The 23,186-nt window shown below is 44.1% G+C and overlaps 1 protein-coding gene and 1 pseudogene across 1 annotated transcript in view; both read right to left on the bottom strand.

Moving 5' to 3' along the window:
• Positions 1 to 23,186, bottom strand: part of LOC144602619 (uncharacterized) — a 56,665-nt gene that overhangs the window by 4,501 nt on the left and 28,978 nt on the right. The window contains exons 8-12 of the mRNA XM_078415749.1: positions 18,157 to 18,597; positions 17,984 to 18,079; positions 12,623 to 12,856; positions 11,939 to 11,961; positions 11,728 to 11,846 (exon numbers count right to left, since the gene is read on the bottom strand). Of these exons, the coding sequence (XP_078271875.1) occupies positions 11,728 to 11,846; positions 11,939 to 11,961; positions 12,623 to 12,856; positions 17,984 to 18,079; positions 18,157 to 18,597 (913 nt within the window). The remainder of the gene's footprint in view (positions 1 to 11,727; positions 11,847 to 11,938; positions 11,962 to 12,622; positions 12,857 to 17,983; positions 18,080 to 18,156; positions 18,598 to 23,186) is intronic.
• On the bottom strand, positions 5,488 to 8,475 carry LOC144602521 (E3 ubiquitin-protein ligase TRIM39 pseudogene; annotated as a pseudogene).

Below are 23,186 nucleotides of genomic sequence, written 5' to 3' on the forward strand. Positions count from 1 at the left end.
CCAGCATCTGCAGTTCCTTCCTACAATACCACCTCTGGCAATTCATTTCATACACCGACCACCCTAGGTCCGAGGGGAAACCCATGTGGTCTTAGAGAGAACATGCAAAACTCCAAACTCGGCATTACCCAAGGTCAGTATCAAACCCTTATCTCCAGCACTGAGTGAGTGGCCCTCCTCACTGTGCCACTTCGCAGTTCCTTGATAAAAAAGAATGCTGGCTTTTGATTTCACCGATTAAATATTGATAGAGCCCAAAAGCTATTTTCTGGATGTAACTCCCTGGATCCTCCCAAGCTGAGTCATTGTGACACCGAGTGACACCTGAGCTGTGGAATCACTCAAGCTTATCCTCAAAATCCTCTCTGACAATGCAAGCAGATCTGACCAGCTGCAATCATCAACAGATTGGCAATTAGAAACACAATCGGTTTGCTTGGCAAGCTGTCAGCATGGCCTGGATGCCGTTCAACAACAAAAAAATTACTTCTACTCAACTGGAAATCAAATATATTTTGCTTCAAGGACTGCAGTCCCTGTTGCACCGATACTTGAATCCATGCACCTTTTCTAAATGTAACGGTTCATATTCTTATACCTATCTTCACAAATTTATTGTCATACGCACAAGCAAGGTCGGGTGCAGGTACAATGAAAATCTTTCTTGCAGCAGCAACACAGGCATATGGACCCAGACAACCCAAGAAAACTCAAATTATACAGTGAAAAGAATAAGACTGTAATAGGCAGAACACAAAACATAAGTGAATCTTAATTTAATTGTCAAAGGTGTCACAGTTGAGTTTGAGTCTAAGTCTGAGTTTAGTTTATTGTCATGTGTACAGAGGTACAGTGAAAAGCTTTTGCTGTGTGCTAACCAGTCAGTGGAAAGAGCCATCCAAAGTGTGCAGATACATGATAAACATGAATAACGTTTAGTGCCGTTATTCACGTCTGAGTCAGGGCCGTTTTTACAGCATTATGGGCCCCCGGGCAAAGCAGTGTACTGGGGCCCCCACCGTTACTCTCCCCCACCCCCCTTTCCCTACCAGCCCCCCCCCCTGTCGTGCCGGTGAAAAGCACTTAGCGATGGACTTAGGGTGCTACATTGTTGCGAAAAGCACTTACAGATCGCTGTGAGAAGCACTGAAAATGTTGCGAAAAAAGCACTTATTGAACCTACATTTTTAAAGTAGTATTTATTTATTGCAAGTCACTTAACATACACAGATCAGCATGGGGCCCCCGGGCAAGTGCCCATCAGGCCCATGCGTTAAGACGGCCCTGGTCTGAGTGTCACCATCCTGGTTTCTACATGCATTGAATTTCAGCAGGAGTTATTGCTCGGCAATTGGGAATGCCAACTGCACTCAGTTAAAGTTCCCTGTTGCAACCTGACAAAGGCCAACTAACAGCATGACTGGAATATGCTAAATCACCAGTTTGTTCTCGATCATATCCGTCTCCCATAATCTATAAAATACAATCCATTCAGAAGTCCTTTATTAGAACCAAAAGCATGTATTTATTAGAATATAGGAGGATGAGAGAGAATCTTATAGAGACATATACAATTCTTGAGGGATTGGACAGGCTAGATGCAGGAAAAATGTTCCCGATGTTGGGGGAGTCCAGAACCAGGGGTCATAGTTTGAGAATAAGGGGTAGGCCATTTAGGACTGAGATGAGGAAAAACTTTTTCACCCAGAGAGTTGTGAATCTGTGGAATTCTCTGGCATAGGAGGCAGTGGAGGCCAGGTCACTGGATGTATTCAAGACTGTCAAAGCAGCCACAGCCAGACATAAAAACAGCTTTGTTTCCGTGAGTAGTAGCTCTACTCAATAACCAAAAGTCTGTAGTCTCTTTTTACTCTGGTTTATTTCACTCACATGTTTAAACCGTAATGTTGTAGCCTTAATGTTTTAATGTTTTATGCTTTATTCTTAATTGTTTACTGTATGTTCGTGTTATTACTTGTGAGCGGGGCACCAAGACCCATTCCTTGTATGTGTATGTACCTGGCCAATAAACTTATTCATTCATTCATTCATTCATTCGAGAGAGAGAGTTAGATATAGCTCTTAGGGCCAATGAAATCAAGGGATATGAGGAAAAAGCAGGAATAGGATATTGATTCTGGATGATCAGCCATGATCATATTGAATGGTGGTGCTGGCTCGAAGGGCCGAATGGCATACTCCTGCACCTACTTTCAATGTTTCTATTTCTTGAAGAGCTGGAGGGGAGAATTCTTCAGAATTCAAATCCTTGGAATTATCTCTCCAGGAGGGCTGTGCAGGTTTAACGTAGACAAAGGAATTGCAGATGCTGGTTTGTCCTCCATTGCCTGAGTGCGGCCACATGCAAAGGGAGGAGCAGCACCTTATATTCCGTTGCTGAAGGAGTGTGTCGCCTGAAACGTCAGTGATTCATTTTCTCCAGAGATGCTGTCTGACCTGCTGAGTTACTCCAGTATTTTGTGTCCACCTTATATTCCGCTTGGGTACCTTACAACTTGACATTATGAACACTGAATTCTCTAATCTTATTTAGCCAACCTACATACAACTCCTTTTTTGCTTCCCTTTTCCCCTCTCCCCTGTGCCCCACCTGGACTACTCGCACCCATTTCTCCACTGCCACATCCCCTCCACCTGCATTCCTTCCTCTGACTTCACAATCTGTTTTTGAACTCTGGCATTTGTCCAACCATCAGCCTATCAACCCCCCACCCCCGCCCCACTCACCTATATCCACCTATCTCTTACCAGCCCTTGAACTACTCCCCTCTCTTCTATTTTTCTCTCCCCACCACAATCAGTCTGGTTCCGACCTGGAGCATCACCAATCCTTGTTCGCCAGAGATGCAGTCTGACCCGTTGAGTTACTCAAGCACTTTATGTCTTTATTTGTGCAGGTTGAGTCGCTGACTTCATTCAAAATGCAGTTTCATAGATTCCTGGATATTAAAGGAGTTCAAGGGACATAGTTTTGGATCAGGAAAATGAAATATAGGGCAAAGAATAACTATGATCGCATGTTCTATCCTCAGAATGAGAAAAATACAAATTATAACCCAATAACATTCAAGTGAAGTGAGCAGAAAATAAATTTTCATGTACCTTTGATTTTAGTCAATATAATTGGATCAGAGGGAATTATTTCACATCTGTGAGTGGTGGGGGCATTTCTTTTATTAATTGATAAACTTTATCTGGTATCCTCAATGTTTTTTTGCAGTCATAATTTTTAGTTACACAGTATAATGCAAGTTGATAGGAATGAACACTGGAAGAGCTATAGAGCTCAAGTAGTAATAAGCTAATTGGCAAGGGGGTTACATCTGTTCTAAAGACCTATACATAAAGTTCTATTAATCATTTTCCATTCAGTGCGTTGTCAACTGAAAATGCTCATCTGTTGAAAGACTATGTTGAAAGACTGGAGCGACTAGGTTATGTTCAAAGACTGGAGCGACTAGGTTTGTATACACTGGAATTTAGAAGGATGAGAGGGGATCTTATCGAAACGTATAAGATTATTAAGGGGTTGGACACGTTAGAGGCAGGAAACATGTTCCCAATGTTGGGGGAGTCCAGAACCAGGGGCCACTGTTTAAGAATAAGGGGTAGGCCATTTAGAACAGAGATGAGGAAAAACTTTTTTAGTCAGAGAGTTGTGAATCTGTGGAATTCTCTGCCTCAGAGGGCAGTGGAGGCCAATTCTCTGAATACATTCAAGAGAGAGCTAGATAGAGCTCTTAAGGATAGCGGAGTCAGGGGGTATGGGGAGAAAGCAGGAACGGGGTACTGATTGAGAATGATCAGCCATGATCACATTGAATGGCGGTGCTGGCTCGAAGGGCCGAATGTACTCCTCCGGGACCTATTGTCTATTGGCAGCTCACGGAATTAGCAGACGTCACAAGTGAGTCATTGCTCCATCAGGAAGGGCCATTTGCTTCTTGGCGGATGGTAAGAAGAAGATAAACACAGAAGTAAGTACATCATGGTTTATTATGGTTTTTTTTTACAGGGTAATATATCAACATATCTGTTGGCCTGCTGCAAATATTTATTCCGTCGCTAGACACATGACAATAAAACTCTTGAAACTTCGCGACAATGAATAAATAATTGCTCGATTATAGAAACATAGAAAATAGGTGCAGGAGTAGGTCGTTCGGCCCTTCGAGCCAGCACCACCATTCAATATGATCATGGCTGATCATCCAAAATCAGTACTCTGGATTTTTCCCCATATCCCTTAATTCCCTGAGCCCTAAGAGCTAAATCTAACTCTCTCTTGAAAACATCCAGTGAATTGGCCTCCACTGCCTTCTGTGGCAGAGAATTCCGCAGATTCACAGCTCTCTGGGTGAAAAGGTTTTTCCTCATCTCAGTACTAAATGGCCGACCCCTTATTCTCAAACTTTGACCCCTGGTTCTGGACTCCTCCAACATCGGGAACATTTTTCCTGCATCTACCCTGTCCAATCCTCTAAGAATTTTATATGTTTCTGTAAGATCCCCTCTCATTCTTCTAAATTCCAGCGAATACAAGCCCAGTCGGCCCAGTCTTTCATCTTACGTCTGTCCCGCCATCCCGGAAATTAACCTGGTGAACCTACGCAGCACTCTGGTAATAGCAATAATGTCCTTCCTCAAATTAGGGGACCAAACTTGCACACAATACTCCAGGTGTGGTCTCGCCAGGGCTCTGTACAACTGCAGTAGGATCTCCTTGCTCAACTCAAATCCTCTCGTAATGAAGGCAACATCCCATTGCCTTTCTTATTAGTTGTTGGACAGTTGCCGGGGCGCGTCGGGGTGAGGGGGGGGGGGGGGGGGTCGGGGCCTTAGGTCGAGAGAACGAGCAGATTTGGATGCTGGGTGAATTCACCGACCCGAGAGCAGCGCCTGTGACAATAACGCAATCTAAGAGGACGAGGAAAAGGCGGAGTACAAGGGGGCGGATAAGCTGAAGAAGGGTCCCAATCTGAAACCTCGTCTGTCCAATTCCCTCCACAGACGCTGTGTGACTCACTGAGTTACTCCAGCACTTTGTCTTTTGTTGAAGATTCCAGTATCTGCAGTCTCTTGTGACTACAGAGGCACCGAGCTCCGATTTGCTCTTTAACTTGAGATATCTGAGGTCCTTCCTTCCCGCTGCTGTGAGACTGCACAACCAGCACTGCTCCCAACAGACCAGTCAACAGTAACAGTTAAGGAATACACAATAAACTGATGACAATTTATCCTTGTCTTTATTTTTTATTTATAATGAGTGTCTCCTGTTATCCACATTGCTGCTGTAACACTGCAAATTTCCACGGTGTGGGACAATTAAATGAATTTATTATTATTGTTATTATTATTATTATCATCACAGGCGGCAGTCCAGGAGTTTTATGGTCATCGATTCCCGGAACAGAGGTGATTTAACTATATTCCAGGTGCTGGTGAAGGATTGATAGAATTTGTTAATTACTGACACGGAGCGAAACCGGAGCAGATTCTCAGCCACTGGTTTACATCCCAGATCCCGAAAAAAGGATAAAGTTTCTCCGTGAATTTATTCCTAGTGAAGGTGTGGAGATGGGACTTGGTGTCCGCGTCGTAAAATGAAACTGTCCCGGACTCGTAACTGAGATAAACTCCCACCCTCCCGGGGATGGGACGGGCGGGGAGACGGGATGAAGGGGAGGTGAATGCAAAAAACGCGTCATCCCGCCGCCTGATCCTCCAGACTCCATTCTCCGGGGTCAGTCTGACTGGTCTCTTCCTCTCCACAGACTCTACGGCGACTCCCAGACTCCAGCTCTCACTCCCCGCCACCTCCACCTCCCAGTAATGTCTCCCCGATGTGAATCCCTGCGATCCCAGCACACACGCCTGGACTGTAAACCTCTTCCCGGTGTCAGGGAGACTCCTCCGGGTCCCGGTCCGTCTCACCCTCTTCCGATCCTCAGACACCTCGAGCCGCGCATGCGCTGTTTCCACATCCAGGGTGACGGAGACTGGGGGGAGAAGCAGAGAATCAGAGAGTCCCCGGGGGTCGGGGGGAGACTCGGGGAGCGCGGCCCCGGGACCGGGGGAGAAGCCGCTCGGCCTCAGGCACAGGCGGGCGGACAACTGAAAATCTGTCCGGAGTTTTCTTTCCCCCTCCCCCTACCACGTAAGATGGACAACAGAAATCCTTCCCGGATATTTTCTCGTGAGGTGGAGGCGAGAGTTGTGGTATGTCGTGGGCAAGCAGATGCAATTGTGAGAGAGGAGGTAGGAGAAATGGTGGGCGGATGGGTGTGCGGGCGTGATATTGAGTGAAAATGGGGGCTTGATTGGCGGGACAGTTGAGGAGTTAAATGTCTACTGGAGGTAATTAAAAATTAGGTCGTTATATTTTGGTAATACAGGGGGAAAGATGTGACTGTGCTGGAGAGATTGCAAAGGAGATTCACCGGGAAGTTGCCTCCATTGGTTGCCTCCATGCTGATATGTCGTGGGCAAGCAGATGGAATTGGGAGAGAGGAGATAGGAGAAATAGTGGGCGGATGGGTGTGCGGGCGTGATATTGAGTGCTTTTGCTTATGGTGGTGAAAATGGGGGCTAGATTGGCGGGGCAGTTGAGGAGTTAAATGTTTACTGGAGGTTATTAAAAATGAGGAAAGATGTGGCTGTGCTGGAGAGAGTGCAAAGGAGATTCACCAGGATGTTGCCTCCATTGGAGGACTTGAATAATGCTGATTTGGAGACCTGGGATAACTTTACAAGTTTACGAGAGACAGAGAGGGGTTAGTTAGTCAGATTCAGTTCCCCATCTTAATGGTATCAAAAACAAGGTTATTGGTTTAAACTGAGAGGAAGGAGTTTTAAAGAAGAATAGACCAAGTGGACCCGTTGGACCCAAATCTATACTGCATTGGTGCAGCACCCTCTCCTCCCCCCTCCTTCCCCCTCCCTCTACCCGCTCCCCTCCTCCAACCCACCATCCCCCACCCCACTCCCTCCACTCACCCTCCCCTCTCCCCTTCCCCTCCCCCATCAACCCCCCTTATCCTCCATCCTCCACCCTCCCTAGGAGATAGATTTAAACTTTAAAATGGGAATAACTTTAAAAATATAACACTGATTTCAATGAAACTTCTTCCATTAGCACCAAAGGGACGACGGTGAGTAAGGTGGGCCACAAATTGGGGCGCTATCGTGTACCGTTTTGGCTGTAGTTCAGGAACAAACAAACAAACAAGCGAGAGTTTTAGTATATAGATGTGAGGGATAAATCTCTTGCACAGAGAGTAGTTGATACCTGGAACGTGATCCCGTTGGAGGAGGTGGAATCACTAATTTCAAGAGTCATTTAGACAGACACTTGTACGAGGTATATAAGGGCGTTGACATGTTGTGAACCAATGGGATTGATGTAGGTGTGTAATAAGATCGGAATAGAGATAGTGGGTCGAAGGGTCCATTTCTCTGCAGTAGACTGGGACTGAATGAAGTGAATCACTGAGCCTTTACTGCCATCCGATGTGGCGAATCCCAAAGGTCTACCATCCTCTGAGAGCGGAAATATCTCCTTATCTCTGTCCTATAAAACCTACTTCCTATTCTGAGATAATAACCTCTGCTCTGGACACCCCAGGAAAGGGAAAGATCCTTCCATCATGCTGCCTGTTAAGTCAAGTAGAACTTTGTGTTTCACTGAGATCTCCTCACTTTCTCTTTAACATAGAACATAGACAATAGACTATAGACGCAGGAGTAGGCCATTCGGCCCTTCGAGCCAGCACCACTATTCAATGTGATCATGGCTGATCATTCTCAATCAGTACCCCGTTCCTGCCTTCTCCCCACACCTCCTGTCTCCGCTATACTTAAGAGCTCTATCTAGCTCTCTCTTGAATGCACTGAGAGAATTGGCCTCCACTGCCTTCGGAGGCAGAGAATTCCACAGATCTACAACTCTCTTACTGAAAAAGTTTGTCCTCATCTCCTTTCTAAATGGTCTACCCCTTTTTCTTAAACTGTGGCCCCTGGTTCCGGACTCCCCCAACATTGGGAATATGTTTCCTGCCTCTAACGTGTCCAATCCCTTAATAATCTTATATTTTTCGATAACGTCCCCTCTCATCGTTGTAAATTCCAGTGTATACAAGCCTAGTCACTCCAGTCTTTCAACATATGACAGTCCCGCCATTCCGGGAATTAACCTAGTAAACCTACGCTGCACGCCCTCAATAGCAAGAATATCCTTCCCCCAATAGAAACATACAGAACAGGTACACGCCCTTTGGCCCAGCATATCAGCGCCATCCATTATGCCTATGAACATAAACTAATCCCATTTGGTTGCACATGGCCCGTTTCCCTCTTTTCCTTGCCCGTGCCTATCCCACGTTCCCTGGAGTGGCTGTGTAAATAACTCTTAAACATCGGTGTGATCGCTGCTACTGCAGTGCCCTCTGGAAGCATATTCTTAGATGTTACGTGTATTTTTAAAATCCTTACAATCCTCCGTTATATTTTCGTACTGTTTCCTTGATCATATGCCCTCTACGATTTACACCTTCTAAACTCTCCGCAATACAGGCCTAGGCCACTCAAACACGCCTCATATAGCAAAATTATCATCTTTAAAACTAGACTTGTCAATCTTTGCTGCATTAATTATCCGCCAATTATTTCCCTTTCATCATCATACCACAATATTACCACTGGAACCATGTGTCTGTTTTTATGACCAGTTGTCCCACTCTGTCCGTATGTCTCACAATCTGTTTCTGTGTTTCTGTATACCTCGATGTGTTTGTGCATTGATCTGTTTGTATATATGTGTGTAAGAAGGAGAAACTGCAGATGCTGGTTTAAACCGAAGACAGACACAAAAAAGCTGGAGTAACTCAGCCGGACAGGGAGCATCTCTGGAGAGAAGGAATGGGTGACGTTTCGGGTCCAAACCCTTCTTCAGACTGGTTAGGGAGAAGGGAAACGAGAGATATAGACGATGACGTGGAGAGATAAAGAACAATCAATGGAAGATAGTCAAAAAAAGTAACGATGATAAAGGAAACAGGCCATTGTTAGCTGTTTGCCGGGTGAAAACGAGAACCTAGTGCGACATGGGTGGGGGAAGGATAGAGAGAGAAGGAATGCCGGGGCAACCTGAAGTGAGAGAAATCGACATTCAGACCATTGGGCTGCAAGGTGCGCAAGCGAAATATGAGATGCTGTTCCTCCAATTTGCGTTCAGCGTCACTCTGACAATGGAGACCTGGGACAGAAAGGTCACCAGCCAGGAGTCCAACAGGGGACAGACCTGAGTTAACATGAGTCTGCGGTCACTGACAGGTGAGACAGGGTGAGTGATGCTGATTTCCCTCTGGGTATATATGTGTATCACACATATAAGTGGGAAGACAGAGGATTGGGACTCTTTTAAAGAGCAACAGAAGATGACTAAGAAGGCAATACGGGGAGAAAAGATGAGGTACGAGGGTAAACTAGCCAATAATATAAAGGAGGATAGCAAAAGTTTTTTTAGGTATGTGAAGAGGAAAAAAATAGTCAAGGCAAATGTGGGTCCCTTGAAGACAGAAGCAGGGGAATTTATTATGGGGAACAAAGAAATGGCAGACGAGTTAAACCGTTACTTTGGATCTGTCTTCACTGAGGAAGATACACACAATCTCCCAAATGTTCTAGGGGCCGGAGAACCTAGGGTGATGGAGGAACTGAAGGAAATCCACATTAGGCAGGAAATGGTTTTGGGTAGACTGATGGGACTGAAGGCTGATAAATCCCTAGGGCCTGATGGTCTGCATCCCAGGGTACTTAAGGAGGTGGCTCTAGAAATAGTGGAAGCATTGGAGATCATTTTTCAATGTTCTATAGATTCAGGATCAGTTCCTGTGGATTGGAGGATAGCAAATGTTATCCCACTTTTTAAGAAAGGAGGGAGAGAGAAAATGGGTAATTATAGACCAGTTAGTCTGACATCAGTGGTGGGGAAGATGCTGGAGTCAATTATAAAAGACGAAATTGCTGAGCATTTGGATAGCAGTAACAGGATTATTCCGAGTCAGCATGGATTTACGAAGGGGAAATCATGCTTGACAAATCTACTGGAATTTTTTGAGGATGTAACTAGGAAAATTGACAGGGGAGAATCAGTGGATGTGGTGTACCTCGACTTTCAGAAAGCCTTCGACAAGGTCCCACATAGGAGATTAGTGGGCAAAATTAGAGCACATGGTATTGGGGGTAGGGTACTGACATGGATAGAAAATTGGTTGACAGACAGAAAGCAAAGAGTGGGGATAAATGGGTCCCTTTCGGAATGGCAGGCAGTGACCAGTGGGATACCAAAAGGTTCGGTGCTGGGACCCCAGCTATTTACGATATACATCAATGACTTAGATGAAGGGATTAAAAGTACCATTAGCAAATTTGCAGATGATACTAAGCTGGGGGGTAGTGTGAATTGTGAGGAAGATGCAATAAGGCTGCAGGGTGACTTCGACAGGTTGTGTGAGTGGGCGGATACATGGCAGATGCAGTTTAATGTAGATAAGTGTGAGGTTATTCACTTTGGAAGTAAGAATAGAAAGGCAGATTATTATCTGAATGGTGTCAAGTTAGGAAGAGGGGATGTTCAACGAGATCTGGGTGTCCTAGTGCATCAGTCACTGAAAGGAAGCATGCAGGTGCAGCAGGCAGTGAAGAAAGCCAATGGAATGTTGGCCTTCATAACAAGAGGAGTTGAGTATAGGAGCAAAGAGGTCCTTCTACAGTTGTACCGGGCCCTGGTGAGACCGCACCTGGAGCACTGTGTGCAGTGTTGGTCTCCAAATTTGAGGAAGGATATTCTTGCTATTGAGGGCGTGCAGCGTAGGTTCACTAGGTTAATTCCCGGAATGGCGGGACTGTCGTATGTTGAAAGGCTGGAGCAATTAGGCTTGTATACACTGGAATTTAGAAGGATGAGGGGGGATCTTATTGAAATATAGGGGATTGGACAAATTAGAGGCAGGAAACATGTTCCCAATGTTGGGGGAGTCCAGAACAAGGGGCCACAGTTTAAGAATAAGGGGTAGGCCATTTAGAACGGAGATGAGGAAGAACATTTTCAGTCAGAGAATGGTGAAGGTGTGGAATTCTCTGCCTCAGAAGGCAGTGGAGGCCAGTTCGTTGGATGCTTTCAAGAGAGAGCTGGATAGAGCTCTTTAGGATAGCGGAGTGAGGGGGTATGGGGAGAAGGCAGGAACTGGGTACTGATTGAGAGTGATCAGCCATGATCTCATTAAATGGCGGTGCTGGCTCGAAGGGCTGAATGGCCTACTCCTGCACCTATTGTCTATTGTCTATAATAAGGGGTAGGCCATTTGGAACGGAGATGAGGAAAAACTTTTTCACTCAGAGAGTTGTAAATCTGTGGAATTCTCTGCCTCAGAAGGTAGTGGAGGCCAATTTTCTGGATGCTTTCAAGAGAGAGTTAGATAGAGCTCTTAAGGATAGTGGAGTCAGGGGGTGTGGGGAGAGGGCAGGAACGGGGTACTGATTGTGAATGATCAGCCACGATCACATTGAATGGCGGTGCTGGCTTGATGGGCCGAATGGCCTCCTCCTGCACCTATTGTCTATTGTCTATACAATTCCACTCTTTGCATCACATAAAAACATCAATGTGTTCCCACAAACCAAGTGAAATAAGTCCATATGTTTTACCTTGTTTAATGGAGTCAAACGTTTCTATCAGCGCTGCCTTCAACAAAAAGAGGTGGTTGAATTTTTCAGCCGTTATGGCACCATCTGTCACTGACAATGTATGGATCTCATCACTAATCCTGCAAATATTAAATAGCTGATTACAAATTGTGCATTGATGTTTATGAGGAAATATGTTACATGCAGAGTTTCAGTGAAGAACATGCCCTACCTTCGCTTGCGAACAGCTTCCTCCTGAAATAAATAAAACACAAGACTGAATTGACCAAGAAGGAACTACTGAGAGCACGAATTTCACCCAGATTATTACGAGGTGTTAAAAAATCCCATTTCTCCACTCTCACCCCCACTGACACACAGAGAAGTATAATGATATTGCAGACATAGAACCGATGAAGGAAGTATAAAAATTATTCTAAAAATTACACGATGCTGACAGGATAGTCTGGACAGGGTGTGCGTTTCAGCCGAATAAGGGGTAGACCATTTAGAACGGAGATGAGGAGAAACTTTTTCAGCCAGAGAGTTGTGAATCTGTGGAATTCTCTGCCTCAGAAGGCAGTGGAGGACATTTCTCTGGATGCTTTCAAGAGAGAGCAAGATAGAGCTCTTAAGGATAGCGGAGTCAGGGGGTATGGGGAGAAGGCAGGAACGGGGTACTGATTGAGAATGATCAGCCATGATCACATTGAATGGAGTTGCTGGCTCGAAGGGCTGTCTGGTCTACTTCTGCACTTGTTGTCTCTTGTCTATTGAATATGATGTTAGTGATATGTAGGAAGGAACTGCAGATGCATAGACAATAGACAACATAGTTGAATTTGTTTCAAATATATTAGACGCCATTTTGTGATAGTGCACATTTATAGAAGCAAATTTAAATAGACTTCCTTACCTCTAGAAATTTCACGCTGTCTTTTTGTTCCATCCGTTCCTGTAAACGCAGGAGTTCCTCCTGGATAGAATTTAAATTCTCTTGAATCTCCCGAAGATTTTTCTCCATTGGATTTAGAATCTGCTCCTCATCTTCGCGTATATCTTTGAGGAAGTACTTTTCTTTCTCCGTGATAATCTGGTGCAGTTCAGCAAACTGGGATGTGACATGGGACTGAAGGCTGTGTGACTCTTCCTGTCAAATGAATGCTGAAGATTAACATAATATATTTCTGTATTGTGTTTGCTTACAGAATAAGTGACCAGTTAGCCCATCAGCGTCCGGTTCTCAGAATTATCTAATCAATCAAATTCTCTCACATTTTCCAGAAACTAAGTTTAATTCTCTTTTAATTCTCCTTCCCATTCCCACACTGACCTTTCTGTCCTAGGTCTCCTCCATTGTCAGAGGGAGGCTAATTGCAAAATTGGAGAAACAGCATCTCATATTTCGCTTGGGCAGCTTTCAGCCCATTAATATTGACTTCTCTCACTTCAGGTAGCCCCGGCAATCCCTCTCTCTCTATCCCTCCCCCACCCAAGTCGCACTAACTTCTCGCTTTCACCCCATAAACAGCTAACAATGGCCTGTTTCCTTTATCGTCGTTACTTCTTTGCATATCTTTTATTCATTGTTCTTTATTTCTCTGCGTCATCCTCTACTCTATGTCCCTCGTTCCCCTTATCTCTAACCAGTCTAACCAGTTCTGGGGGAGGTGGGACCTGTACAAACAGGACGGTCTGCACCTGAGCTGGAATGGAACCAATGTCCTTGGAGGAGTGTTTGCTAGTGCTGTCGGGGAGGATTTAAACTAATATGGCAGGGGGATGGGAACAAGAGTAGAGAGACAGAGGGGTATAAAACGAGGGTAGAAACAATAGGTAACAAGGTGAAAAGTAAAAATGGCAGGCAGACAAATCCAGGGCAAAAATCAAAAAGGACCACTTTGCAACATAATTATATAAGGGGCAAGAGTGTTATAAAAACAAGCCTGGAGGCTTTGTGTCTCAATGCAAGGAGTATACATAATAAGGTGGATGAATTAAATGTGGAGATAGTTGTTAATGATTATGATGTAGTTGGGATTACGGAGACATGGCTCCAGGGTGACCAAGGCTGGGAGCTCAACATCCAGGGATATTCTATATTCAGGCGGGATAGACAGAAAGGAAAAGGAGGTGGGGTAGCGTTGCTGGTCAGAGAGGAGATTAACGCAGTGGAAAGGAAGGACATTAGCTCGGAGGATGTGGAATCGATATGGGTAGAGCTGCGAAACACTAAGGGGCAGAAAACGCTAGTGGGAGTTGTGTACAGGCCACCTAACAGCAGTAGTGAGGTTGGGGATGGCATCAAACAGGAAATTAGGAATGTGTGCACTAAAGGTGCAGCAGTTATAATGGGTGACTTCAATCTACATATAGATTGGGTGAACCTAATTGGCAGGGGTGCTGAGGAAGAGGATTTCTTGGAATGTTTGCGAGATGGTTTTCTAAACCAACATGTCGAGGAACCAACGAGGGAGCAGGCCATTCTAGACTGGGTATTGAGTAATGAGGAAGGGTTAGTTAGCAGTCTTGTTGTGCAAGGCCCCTTGGGCAAAAGTGACCATAATATGGTGGAGTTCTTCATTAGGATGGAGAGTGACAAAGTCAATTCAGAAACAAGTGTTCTGAACTTAAAGAAAGGTAACTTTGAGGGTATGAGGCGTGAATTGTCCAAGATAGACTGGCAATTTATACTTAAAGGGTTGACGGTGGACATGCAATGGAAGGCATTTAAAGATTGCATGGATGAACTACAACAATTGTTCATCCCAGTTTGGCAAAAGAACAATCCAGGAATGGTAGTGCATCCGTGGCTAACAAGGGAAATCAAGGATAGTATTAGAACAAAAGATGAAGCATATAAATTAGCCTGAAAAAGTATCATACCAGAGGACTGGGAGAAATTCAGAGTCCAGCAGAGGAGGGCTTAATTAGGAAAGGGAAAATAGATTTTGAGAGAAAACTGACAGGGAACATAAAAACTGACTGCAAAAGCTTTTATAGATATGTGAAGAGTAAAAGACTAGTTAATGACAAATGTAGGCCTCTTGCAGTCGGAAACAGGTGAATTGATCATAGGGAACAAGGAGATGGCAGACCAATTGAACAACTACTTTGGTTCTGTCTTCACTAGGGAAGACATAAACAATCTGCCGGAAATAGCAGGGGACCGGGGGTCTAACGAGATGGAGGAACTGAGGGTAATCCAGGTTAGTCGGGAAGTGGTGTTAGGTAAATTAAATGGATTAAAGGCCGATAAATCCCCAGGGCCAAATAAGCTGCATCCCAGAGTGCTTAAGGAAGTAGCCTCAGAAATAGTGGATGCATTAGTGATAATTTTTCAAAACTCTTTAGATTCTGGAGTAGTTCCTGAGGATTGGAGGGTAGCTAATGTAACCCCACTTTTTAAAAAGGGAGGGAGAGAGAAAACGGGGAATTATAGACCAGTTAGCCTAACATCGTTTGTGGGGAAAATGCTAGAGTCAGTTATTAAAGATGTGATAGCATCACATTTGGAAAGTGGTGAAATCATCAGACAAAGTCAGCATGGATTTATGAAAGGCAAATCATGCCTGACGAATCTTATAGAATTTTTTGAGGATGTAAGTAGTAGAGTGAATAAGGGAGAACCAGTCGATGTGTTATATCTGGACTTTCAGAAGGCCTTCGACAAGGTCCCACATAGGAGATTGGGGTTCAAACTTAAAGCACACGGTATTGGGGGTTCAGTGTTGAGGTGGATAGAGAATTGGTTGGTGGACAGGAAGCAAAGAGTAGGAATAAACGGGTCCTTTTCGGAATGGCAGGCAGTGACTAGTGGGGTACCGCAAAGCTCAGTGCTGGGACCCCAGTTATTTACAATATATATTAATGATTTGGACGAGGGAATTGAATGCAACATCTCTAAGTTTGCGGATGACACGAAGCTGGGTGGTAGTATTAGCTGCGAGGAGGATGCTAGGAGGCTGCAGAGTGACTTGGATAGATTAGGAGTGGGCAAATGCATGGCAGATGCAATATAATGTGGATAAATGTGAGGTTATCAACTTTGGCGGCAAGAACAGGAAAGCAGAGTGTTACCTGAATGGTGGCCAATTAGGAAAAGGGGAGATGCAACGTGACCTGGGTGTCATGGTGCACCAGTCATTGAAAGCAAGCGTGCAGGTGCAGCAGGCAGTGAAGAAAGCGAATGGTATGTTAGCATTCATAGCAAGAGGATTTGAGTATAGGAGCAGGGAGGTTCTGCTGCAGTTGTACAGGGCCTTGGTGAGACCGCACCTGGAGTATTGTGTACAGTTTTGGTCTCCTAATCTGAGGAAAGACATTCTAGCCTTAGAGGGAGTACAGAGAAGGTTCACTAGATTCATCCCTGGGATGGCAGGACTTTCATATGAAGAAAGACTGGATAGACTAGGCTTATACTCGCTGGAATTTAGAAGACTGAGGGGGGATCTTATTGAAACATATAAAATTCTTAAGGGGTTGGAGAGGCTAGATGCGGGAAGATTGTTCCCGATGTTGGGGAAGTCCAGAACCAGGGGTCACAGCTTAAGGATAAGGGGGAAGTCTTTTAGGACCAAGATGAGAAAACATTTCTTCACACAGAGAGTGGTGAGTCTGTGGAATTCTCTGCCACAGAAGGTAGTTGAGGCCAGTTCATTGGCTATATTTAAGAGGGAGTTAGATGTGGCCCTTGTGGCTAAAGGGATCAGGGGGTATGGAGAGAAGGCAGGTACAGGTTACTGAGCTGGATGATCAGCCATGATCATATTGAATGGCGGTGCAGGCTCGAAGGGCCGAATGGCCTATTCCTGCACCTATTTTCTATGTTTCTAAGGGTCTCGTCCCGAAACATCACCCATTCATTCTCTCCAGAGATGCTACCAGTCCCGCTGAGTTACTCCAGCTTTTTGTGCCTATCTTCGGTTTAAACCAGCATCTGCAGTTCCTTCCTTCGCACCTCATTTCAGCAGTCAATTGATCCAGCATGTCCACTACACATTAAAATGAGCAACGCTGCATACAAATTCCAGATAGAATGGCCTCACATCAATGCACGCCCCAATCTGGCATAACCACGCTTTCCCCCCATCATTTACAGACACAGCGTTCAGAGAATGGAGCTGTAAAGGGATAGTTACAATAAAAGATCTTTACATAAATAGACACTTTGCATCATTTGATCAGCTGCAATCCAAGTTCTCATTGCCCAAAACTCAATTCTTCAGGTACTTACAGCTGAGAAATTATGTTCGACAAAACAATTCGCTTTTTGAGTCCCTGCCCGAAGACGATTCATTGTCCAAAGTTTTGCTGGTTCCCCCGGAAGCAAAGAACCTAATCTCATCTTTTGTAGGTATCTTTTCAAACAAACTAGATAAATCTACTTTAAAAATAAAACAAACCTGGGAAGAAGACCTTAACATTGAAATTGATGACGATGTCTGGAAGGTAGTACTGAAAAGTATAAAATCCTGTTCTATTAATTCTGGGCTACAACTGATTCAATTCAAGGTTATACACAGATTACACTACTCTAAGGTTAAGGTGCATAAAATCTTTCCTGATCTCTCACCTTTGTGTAATAGATGCAAGACCGCTGAGGGTACACTCGCTCACCACTTTTGGACTTGTCCAAAACTTCACAACTTTTGGTGTCTTTTATTTCAATGGTACTCTACTGTTTTAAACGTCACTTTAACTCTGGACCCTGAAACTGCTCTATTCAGGTATTCCACAACGCTTGAGAAGCTAGACCATAATGCTCGCACAATCTTGGTTTATGGTATGGTAATTGCCAACAGATGTATTTTGAAACTATGGAAATCAGACTCTACTCCTCAGTTTGAGACTTGGTTAAGAGAATTAATGGGCATCTTACACGTAGAGAGGTTGAGATATGAATTGTCTGGCAACCCACAAAAGTTCTTCAACATTTGGAACCCAGTGCTGCAGCATATTAAGGACAAGTAAAACTATCCCCTCAATGCCACATGCTTTTGTACCTTCTTTGAATCCACCAGTGAAAATACTGAAGTATTTGACTTGTGAAAATTACCTTGCCTCATGTTTTTGTGCTTTTGCCTTTTTTTGTCACATTGTAGTTATGTTTTTTTTTAATTTATTTTTATTTATTTATTTGTTTGTTTTTGTTTGTTTGTTTTCATGATGATGTAGGGAAGGGGAGGGATGGGGTTTACTGTTGATGTTATATGCACTGTAATTAATTAAATTAAAAATTAAAAAAATAAGCATTAAAAAAAAAGAAAGGCCTCACCCGAACTTTGGAAATCTTTCGTAGTTGTTGTTGTTTTATTTCTTCGATATCAGATTTATTTTTTGTGACAGAATCTATGGCCGTTTTTACCCGAGCCTAGGATCAAAGAATAAAGGCGTTAGACAACAAAGAATCAACCAGGTAAATAAAGATACAAGTCTGTTTGCATTGACCTTGTAGATGTCAACAGCTTCTTTAATCGGCTTGAAGCTGTGGTTTCTGTGTTCCAGCGCATCTCGACAAACCAGACAGATCAGTTTCTTGTCATTTTCGCAAAACAGCTTCATTTCTTCCTGATGTTCCTCGCAGAAAAGTTTACTTCCCTTCTCTTCTGTATTCAGGTTCAGTGCTCGAGCTTTTTCAGACAGTCTCGCCAAGGCCCGATTTACCCTGAGGCTGCGGTCTGTAAACTCCTCTCTACATTCCGGGCAGGAGATTCTCTCCTTCCTGCCCCAACTCTGTATGATACAGGAGTGGCAGAAGTTGTGGCCGCACTCCAGTGTAACCGGGTCGGTGAAGAAATCCAGGCAGATGGGACAAACTACCTCCTTGGACCAACTCTCGACCTGGTCTTTCGAAGCCATTTTAATTCCCGGCAATTTCCGGTTCGAAGTCTATTTGCTTTTGGGTGCGGCTGGATTCCTGCAGTATTGCGTTACCACTCCCCACCCTCCCACTTCGTATAATGAATGTTAATTGACTGCAATAGACGCGGCAGGAGGCCATTCAGCCCTTTGAGCCAGCACCAACTTTCAATGTGATCATGGCTGATCATTCTCAAACCGTACCCCGTTCCTGCCTTCTCCCCGTATCCCCTGACTCCACTATCCTTAAGAGCTCTATCTAGCTCTCTCTTGAATGCATCCAGAGAATTGGCCTCCACTGCCTTCTGAGACAGAGAATTCCACAGATTTACAACTCTCTGACTGAAAAATGTTTTCCTGATCTCCGTTCTAAATGGCCTACCCTTTAGTCTTAAACTGTGGCCCCTGGTTCTGGACTCCAACATGTCCAATCCCTTAATAATCTTATATATTTCAATAAGATCCCCTCTCATCCTTCTAAATTCCAGTTTATACAAGTCAATTCGCTCCTATCTTTCAACATACGACAGTCCCAGAATTCTGGGAATTAACCTAGTGAACCTAAGCTGCACACCCTCAATAGCAAGAATATCTCTCCTCAAATTTGGAGACCAAAACTGCACACAGCACTCCAGGTGCGTTCTCATTAGGGCAATGAACAACTGCAGAAAGGCCTCGTTGCTCCTATACTCAACTCCCCTTGTTATGATGGCCAACATGCCATTGACTTTCTTCACTGCCTGCTGTACCTGCATGCTTCCTTTCAGTGACTGATGCACTCGGACACCCAGATCTCATTGTACGTCCCCTTTTCCAAACTTGACACCATTCAGATAATAATCTGTCTTCCTATTCTTACCACCAAAGTGGATAAGCTCACATTTATCCACATTAAACTGCAAGGGTTCATTGTGAAGTTGTCCGAGCAAACCTGCAACTAATCTCACAGGAGGGAGGGGCCGTTCGTTCTTGAAAGTGTATATACATACCAGAGATATGGACCTGGGACAGTGTAAAGCAGAACATAGGCGGCAAGGCCAAAATGGTGCCATACGTGGATGGGAAACGATGGTGTAATATAAATTTAGAGCGACTGTTAAATGGTAACGTGCGAACACCGGTGAAATGTGGCATTCCACACTCTCTCGGTGTAATCTACATGTGTAGGAAGGAACTGCAGATACTGGTTTAAATCGAAGCTAGACACTAAAAGCTGGAGTAACTCAACGGGTCTGACAGCACCTCTGGAGAAAAGGAATGGGCGACGTTTCTGGTCGAGACCCTTCTTCAGAGTGAGCGTTAGGGGAAAGAGAAACGATAGATATAGACGAGGATGCAGAGAGATGTAGAACACATGAATGAAAAATATGCAAAAAAAAGTTAGGGTGTTAACGGAAACAGGCCATTGTTAGCTGGGTATTTATTCACAAAATGCTGGAGTAACTCAGCAGGTCAGGCAGCATCACCGGGGGTGACTGTGACATTCCCGTTGTCTGCCCTTTAGTTTTCCATCGCATGCGGGCACTATTGTGGTACAGCTAAAATGACCTGCTGTCGCACAGATACAACTAGTGCTCGCTGTGTGGAGTTTGCACGTTCTCGCTCTAACCTCGCGGACCTCTCCTCGATACTCCTGTTTAGCCGCACTAAAAAATAGAGTTGCTTCTGTTCTTTGGTAACGATTGAAGGGATTTAGCGGAACACGGGGCGAGCTAAATTGGGATTAGTTTAAACGGGTGTTTGAGAGCTTGACGACAAGCCGCACAGATTCACAGAATTACACAACGTGCTGGAGTAACTCGGCGGGTCAGGCACCATCTCTGGAAAACGTATCGGTGATGTTTCGGGCTGGGACCCATCTTCGATCTGGAGATGGACCCGCACCCGAAACGTCATCTACCCATGTTTTATCCCAAGAAACATCCCGTCCGGAAACCTCGAAAATCCATGTTCTTCAGGGATGCTACCTGGCCGCCGAGTTCTCCAGCATGTTGCGGTTCCTTGTTTCTACTTCGTCAAGTTAAACTCCGAGAACTCTCCGAATCCCACGGACAATGATCGTTTCCATGCGTTCTCGAGGAACAGCACTCCGCCTCAAGATTATAGGAGCAAAAAGGTCCTTCTGCAGTTGTACAGGACCCTAGTGAGACCGCACCTGGAGTACTGTGTGCAGTTTTGGTCTCCAAAATTGAGGAAGGATATTCTTGTTGTTGAGGGCGTGCAGCGTAGGTTTACTAGGTTAATTCCCGGAATGGCGGGACTGTCGTATGTTGAAAGACTGGAGCGACCATGTTTGCAAACACTGGAATATAGAAGGATGAGAGGGGATCTTATCGAAACATATAAGATTATTAAGGGATTGGACACGTTAGAGGCAGGAAACACGTTCCCAATGTTGGGGGAGTCCAGAACTAGGGGCCACAGGTTAAGAATAAGGGGTAGGCCATTTAGAACGGCGATGAGGAAAAACGTTTTCAGTCAGAGAGTTGTAAATCTGTGGAATTCTCTGCCTCAGAAGGCAGTGGAGGCCAATTCTCTGAATGCATTCAAGAGAGAGCGAGATAGAACTCTTAAGGATAGCAGAGTCAGGGGTTATGGGGAGAAGGCAGGAACGGGGTACTGATTGAGAATGATCAGCCATGATCACATTGAATGGCGGTGCTGGCTCGAAGGGCCGAATGGCCTATTCCTGCACCTATTGTCTATTGTCCATTTTCTATTGAGTAGGCACGTTAGAAACCTGAGCCTCGGCGGCGGAGGGAAGGGAGGATCGCGATCGACCCGTGCACAGCAGCCGATGAGCGTGAGAGGGGGAGGGGTAGACGATGGTGGGCCCAGCGTAGGGGAGCGGCGTGAGGCACGGTGGGAGACCCGGTGTTGGGAAGAGGAGGGGCGACCGCTGGACTCTAGTTTTAGAATCCTCAGTCCAGGGGAATAGTCTACTTTTTTTAGACAATAGACAATAGGTCGCAAGAGTAGGCCGTTCGGCCCTTCGAGCCAGCACCACCATTCAATGTGATCATGGCTGATCATTCTCAATCAGTACCCCGTTCCTGCCTTCTCCCCATACCCACTGACTCCGCTAGCCTTCAGAGCTCTATCTAGCTCTCTCTTGAAAGCATTCAGAGAATTAGCCTCCACTGCCATCTGAGGCAGAGAATTCTACAGATTCACAACTCTCTGACTGAAAAAGTTTTTCCTCATCTCCGCTCGAAATGGCCTGCCCCTTATTTCAGATACGAAAAAAATACAACTTGCAAATAAAAAATTTCAATACAATACTTTACATACTTACAGAACAGAAAAACTAATATTACGAACTAAACAAAGGTATTATGAATTAGGAGAAAGAGCGCACAAGGTATTGGCATGGCAACTGAAAGAAGAACAAATATTAAGAACAATAAATTCAATTAGAACAGATCAAAACATTATTACTTATAAACCTAGAGAAATCAATGAGGTATTTAAGCAATTCTACACTAATCTGTATCATTCTGAATCTGAAAAGAATGAAATTAAGATAAATATCTTTTTATCCAAGATACAATTACCAACAATCTCTAATGAGAAGCAGATGGGACTAAATGCCTCCTTTACTTTGAGAGAAGTGGAGGAAGTATTACATTCTTTACCAAGTAATAAATCACCAGAGGAAGATGGTTTCCCGCCTGAGTTCTATAAAAAAATTAAAGATTTGTTGTTGCCAGTATTTATGGAAGTGATACATCAAGCGGAAAAAACTTCTACATTACCAGAATCCTTCTCAATGGCAATTATAACCGTAATTCCAAAAAAAGTGAAAGACCCTTTAAAAGCTTCTTCTTATAGACCAATATCATTGTTGAATGTAGATTATAAAATAGTTGCTAAGCTTTTGGCAAGGTGATTGGCAGAATTTTTACCTAAGCTGGTTAAAGAGGACCAAATTGGATTAGTCAAAAAAAGGAGATTATCTGATAATGTAGCAAGATTTATAAGTATTTTACATTTAGCACAGAAAAGGAAGGGATTGAGTGTAGCAGTTGCTTTAGATGCTGAAAAGGCGTTTGACAGGTTAGAATGGGATTTTTTATTTAAAGTCTTAGAGAAGTATGGATTGGGACATGGTTTCATTAACTGGGTAAAAGCCCTTTATAAACAACCTAAAGCCAAAGTGGTGACAAATGGCCAATCTTCTCAATCATTTAATTTGGAAAGATCTAGTAGACAGGGATGTCCCTTGTCAACAGCTTTATTTGTACTGGCTATTGAACCTCTGGCAGAACTAATAATATCAGATTTAGACATTGAAGGATTTAAAGTTAATCAGGAAAATCACAAAATTACTTTATTTGCAGATGATGTTTTAATTTGTCTTACTAGAACATTGGAATCCTTAAGAAAATTATATTTCAGACTGGAAGAATACGGGAAAGTATCAGGATACAAAATTAATAAAGAATAAACTGAAATAATGCCTCTTTTTGAAGGCAATTATGATCAATGTAAAAGAGAAAGTCAGTTTAAATGGCAAACAGAAGGCATTAAGTACCTCGGGGTTAAAGTAGATAATAAGTTAAATAATCTGTATAAACTAAATTATAAACCACTAATTAAAAAAATAGATGAGGACCTGA

The sequence above is a fragment of the Rhinoraja longicauda genome, chromosome 19 (assembly GCF_053455715.1).
Source record: "Rhinoraja longicauda isolate Sanriku21f chromosome 19, sRhiLon1.1, whole genome shotgun sequence".
NCBI lineage: Eukaryota > Metazoa > Chordata > Chondrichthyes > Rajiformes > Arhynchobatidae > Rhinoraja > Rhinoraja longicauda.